Source organism: Quercus suber, unplaced genomic scaffold, assembly GCF_002906115.3.
Source record: "Quercus suber isolate HL8 unplaced genomic scaffold, Cork oak 2.0 scaffold_293, whole genome shotgun sequence".
Lineage (NCBI taxonomy): Eukaryota > Viridiplantae > Streptophyta > Magnoliopsida > Fagales > Fagaceae > Quercus > Quercus suber.
The window spans coordinates 174,160-179,703 of NW_027069749.1; the positions used below are offsets into that span (position 1 = coordinate 174,160).

General features: G+C 34.3%; 1 protein-coding gene across 1 annotated transcript; it reads left to right on the forward strand.

Annotated features, from left to right (window-relative positions):
• Nucleotides 1-1,603: 1,603 nt before the first annotated feature.
• Nucleotides 1,604-3,852, forward strand: LOC112017610 (L-type lectin-domain containing receptor kinase IX.1). Its single transcript, XM_065782194.1, has one exon. It carries the CDS (start codon nucleotides 1,627-1,629, stop codon nucleotides 3,790-3,792), a length of 2,166 nt encoding a protein of 721 aa, XP_065638266.1. The 5' UTR covers nucleotides 1,604-1,626; the 3' UTR covers nucleotides 3,793-3,852.
• Nucleotides 3,853-5,544: the final 1,692 nt, after the last annotated feature.

Consider the following 5,544-nt stretch of genomic DNA (forward strand, 5'->3'; position numbering starts at 1 on the left):
AGAAGAAGAAGAAAATTAGATTTCACAAGAGAAATACTATGTTCACAACATTTTCACAACGAATCATAAAGTAATAGGTTGTTATGGGTTGTTATTGATGGCAAAAAAGTATTTTCATTAGTAAATTTAAATTAGAACCAATAACAATTTACTACCTATGATTTGTTATAAATGTGTTATGAAAAATATTGTGGATTTCGCACTTTATTTTTCACAATATCTTTATTTTTAGTTGTAGTTGGTTTAGGATGATATTATTATTTTTTTAGCCTATAAAGAATTAATAGTATTAATTTAATACCTCAACAATTTCGAAAATATATATTGTGGCAATTTTTTGTGATAATATTTTATTCTTTTAGGGTAACAGCTCATATGCAGATAAAAAAAATAAAAAAATAAAAAAAGTGTGTTCAATAGGTGATTTTCCAAAAAAAAAAAAAAGAAAAAGAAAAAAGAAGAAGAAGAAAGCCTGTGAAACTATTTGGATTGAATAAATCAAAACTACCGTATCTTTGAGCATTGACCCCCTTTTTTATATATAGAGGAGTTTAAATTAGAATTAACAACAATTTATCACTTATGATTTATTATAAAAATGTTATGAAAATTATTGTAGATATAACACTTTTTTTTTTACAATACTTTTATTTTTAGTTATGATTAGTCCCAGTATAATATTTTTATTATTTTATTTTGCCCTATAAAGATTTAACACCTTTAACAATTACAACTTTAACAATTACAAAAATATTATGACAATTTGCTGTTTTAATAGAGTTCAAAACTGGCGATATTTAACAAAAAAAAGCTAGCGGAACAGTGCCTTTTTATATAGATAGATAGAAGTCGTGATTGTACTTTGTTAATTTCAACTTTTGTAGTAGGTAGCTACGAGCGTATGATATAGGAGCAATAAATATCATTTGTGTGGTGCCGTAGGAATTTGGTCTTTATTAGGAAATCCAAGTTCAACTTATTGGACAGTGCGTGAAGCAACCGACTCTATTGACCAAATAAGTGGCGATGGCAAACCCAAAAACTATAGTATATATATTGAGAACGAAGGTTTCCAGAGTTCATTTGAATATCAGAGTTAAAAAAAAGGCAACAATCATGTATGTGATTTATGATCCAAGTGTTAATCTTTGTTTGTACAGCTGGGTGGAGGTACTACACGTCAGAAAATTGAACAAGTTGTGCGTTCACATGGGGATTATTGATTAATCTAGTCTAAAGCCATATATAGACTATAGTAGGCCAAGTCAATCCAATTACTTCAAGTTGGTGCCATGCTTTATAATTTGGGGATTGAGTCACAAATTTTTTTATATTTTTTACTTTGTAACTTTTTTTTTAATATATTTTATTTAGTGGTTAAGATTAAAAGTTGAAAAATTCAACTTTCAATCTTAACCATTAATTACAACAGGCTGAATATATAATTTGGTAGACCTGGCAACTGGCTAGTAGACAAATTAACATGATGACTTACGAATAGACCAATATCCCAAAATAATAATAATAATAATAAAAAGTCCAATTTAACCATGGCTTACAAATATGTACTTCCATCTAACAATCTAACTGACCTTCACTCATTCCTCTCTGCATTCAACGTTAACCATGGCGCTCTCCAACAAACCTTTTGGCCTTGTTCAACCTCCTCAAAAAGTCCAATTTGTTTTCAATCAGCTCTTCATCTTCTTTTTGTTGCTACTTCCCAATGCAATGTCAATTTCCTTCAACTTCCCTAGTTTCAACACAGATAACAGTAACCTAACCTTACAAGGTGATGCATTCACGAACTCAAATGGTCTCCAACTCACAAAGGATACTCTTGACGGCTCCATCAACGAAAGGGTTGGTCGTGCCTTATATCATGAACGAGTTCACCTTTGGGATAATAGCACAGGGAAGCTTAAAGTTACAGACTTCACCACGAACTTCTCCTTTATCATTAAAGCTGTTGAGAATTTAGCTGCTGATGGGCTTGCTTTCTTCATCTCACCATTTGATTCTATGATCCCTAACAATTCAGCAGGCGGGTATCTTGGACTGTTCAGTAATGAAACCGCTATCAACGGCACTCAAAATCAAATTGTTGCTGTTGAGTTTGACACTTACCGAAACCCATGGGATCCAAGTGCTCCTCATGTGGGAATCGATATCAATTCCATTGTCTCAAACGTAAGTGTGACTATGCCACCAAGCATTAATTTTACTACGAATAAGTCAACAACAGATGTATGGGTAAGTTACGACTCAACATCCCAAAAACTTAGTGTGTTGCTTACTTGTGCTACTGGACCAGCATTCAGTTGGAGTTCTAGTCTTTCATGTATTGTTGACTTGACTATTCTGCCGGAATGGGTTAGCGTTGGTTTCTCCGCTACTACAGGTGTGGTGACTGAGCTCCATACAATACTTTCCTGGTCATTTAGTTCAACTTTTGAGGCTGGAGATGTGTCTACTCAACCAAACAAGACAGGAGGTGGATTTACTCAAACAAACAACACGGGAAATGGGAGCACGAAAAACAAATTGGGGTTGATCATTGGTTTAGCAGTGAGTACCGGTGTAGTGAGTTGTGGTATAGGTCTCCTTTGGTTTTTTTGTTGGAGAAAAAGGGCAGGTGGAAATGCAGAAGATTCGGGTGATGATGACAATATGGATGATGAATTTGAAAAAGGAACAGGGCCAAGGAGGTTCACATACCGTGAACTTCTCAATGCAACAAACAACTTTGTTGAACGAGGGAAGCTTGGAGAGGGAGGATTTGGAGGAGTTTACAAAGGTTTGTTAAGTGAATCCAATGTGGAAGTTGCAGTTAAGAGGGTCTCAAAAGGATCAAAGCAAGGAAAAAAAGAATACAAGTCAGAAGTGAAGATCATTGGCCGTTTGAGACATAGGAATTTGGTTCAACTTATTGGTTGGTGCCATGAACAGCATGAGTTACTTCTTGTGTATGAGTACATGCCTAATGGAAGCCTTGATTCTCATCTATTTGGAGCAAAGATTATGCTAAAATGGCCAGTAAGGTACAAAATAGCTCAGGGATTGACCTCTGCATTACTCTACCTTCATGAAGAGTGGGAACAATGTGTAGTGCACAGAGACATAAAATCTAGCAATATCATGTTGGATTCAAACTTCAATGCCAAACTTGGCGATTTTGGCCTTGCTAGACTTGTAGACCATGAGTTGGGCTTACAAACAACTGTGTTAGCTGGGACCATGGGCTACCTTGCCCCAGAGTGTTTCACCACTGGTACAGCTTCTAAAGAATCTGATGTTTATAGTTTTGGGGTGGTTTGTCTTGAAATTGCATGCGGAAGAAAGCCAGTCGATCCACGTGCGGAACCAAGTAAGGTTAGGCTAGTAGAGTGGGTGTGGGATCTCTATGGAAATGGTCAACTCCTTGAAGCCGTTGATAAAAGATTAGGTATGGAATTTGATGAAGGGCAAATAAAGGGCTTGATGGTGGTTGGATTATGGTGTTGTCATCCTGATCCCACTAGCAGGCCGTCTATAAGGCAAGTAATACACGTTCTTAATTTTGAAGCTTCTTTGCCCAACCTTCCATCAAAGTTGCCAGTGCCAATGTATGTTGGGGCCCCAATGGACCTATGTAAATTATCCAATACTTCATCGGGTTTCGCCAGATCTAAAGATCAAACGCAATGTTCATGTAGTAGTTGTTCTACTAATTCGTCCATGTCAACTGGCCCAAGCAAACCTCTCCAATATTCAAGCAAAGCTGAAGTGGAGTTAGCTTCAACCATGCATTAATGTATATGATAATTCAAACTTTTGTAATGAACTTGAAAACATGTATGTATCATGAATGTAAACTTTCATTTAAAAGTGTCTTTCCTGAATTGTTTGAAAAATGAAGTACGTTTACAAAATGGTTGATAAAAAATTCACATTTTACCAAAAAGCTCGCCTGCTAACAACTTTCATAGGAATTCTAGTTGTGCCTTAATATTGGGAAATTAGGGCTTGTTTGGTTCACATGTTCAAATACATGTTTTCAGTTTTTAAACAACATTACACGTATTTTCACAAATTTTTTCACTCACACGTATTTCTAAAGAAACTAAAAATTGTTGTTTAAACCCATTACCAAACGGGTCTTGATGTGCCATTGGAATGAATAGCTCTTGGCTGTACTTTGGATTTCAAATGAAAAATAGATTACAAATAAAATAGTTTTGCCTACTTTTATACAAAGACAAAAATGGATGCAATTGACTAGCTAGCATTTCAACATAGGACCTGAGTAATTAACTAGTTAATAAGCACTTATGAAAGTTAGAATAAACACAAGACTTAAGTATTTGTTACAAAAGCCTATACACAAGGAAACACAATGCAGCTTAGAATACTACGCTGCATCACTTTACCACTCACAAATGTCACTTACTCTTGTATGGTAACATTAAGATTATTTTCTATTTATTGTTTTTAACAATGGACTTGTTCATACCATTGACTATACTTAATAGATGATGATATGCTCAAACAGTCACACTTAAACCGTTTCTTCTCAAACTCGGGTCATAAATCCAACCCAAAAAGTGATTTGGATGGGTCCCCCGGTCGGTTGGTATCTGTATACCAACTTTCACTTACACATGTGAACAAGCAGTGCCTTTTTTCTAGATCTTGTTTATTTAAAAAATAAACTAAATAAATAGATTAGTAGTGACTTATGTCATCATGTGAGAGACAAATTGATAAAAAAATATGACACTTGTATCTGGTAGTTATTTCTTACACAATTTTTTCAGATTATTTGTGTGTAATGGACCTAAATTTGGAGAATAATAGAGTTCTTTGGTGGAATACGTCACTTGTCCACTATTTTACTTAAAAATCTTTCACTTATTTAAAAATGCTAAGTCAGTAATTAATTTTTGTTTAAAAAAATTTTCTACCTAACAATTTTAAATAAGTGACAATTTTTTAGTGGAATGGTGGACCACGTCACTTATATATCCACCATGTAGATCTTATAATTTCTCCTAAATTTGCTTATAAACTTTAATATTTCACTATAATAGGCGTTAGGAGACCTGAATTTGTTTGTAAACTTCAATATTTCACTTCAATATTTCACTATAATAGGCGTTAGGTGCGTTAGGTGCACCAAACGCCTATTATAGTTAAATATTGAAGTTTACAAACAAATTCAGGTCACCTAACACCTATTATAGTGAAATATTGAAGTTTACGAGCAATTCAGGTCCAATACACACAACTAATCTGAAAAAATTAGATTTCTTTTCCAATTAATGGAAAGATAATTTCATGCTTGTAAATGCACATTATCTAGCATGAATTATCTAGGAGCAGGCTCGTTAACTTTGGAGTATTGTAACTTAAGGTATGCTTTGTACTTGTGGAATCTTGTAATTTGATATTTGTAATTTGTTACAATATTAATAATAATATATGTTATTGTTCTTCAATTCTTGGTTGATTTGTAAAAAGCCAGTCGATCCACGTGCGGAACCAAGTAAGGTTAGGCTAGTAGAG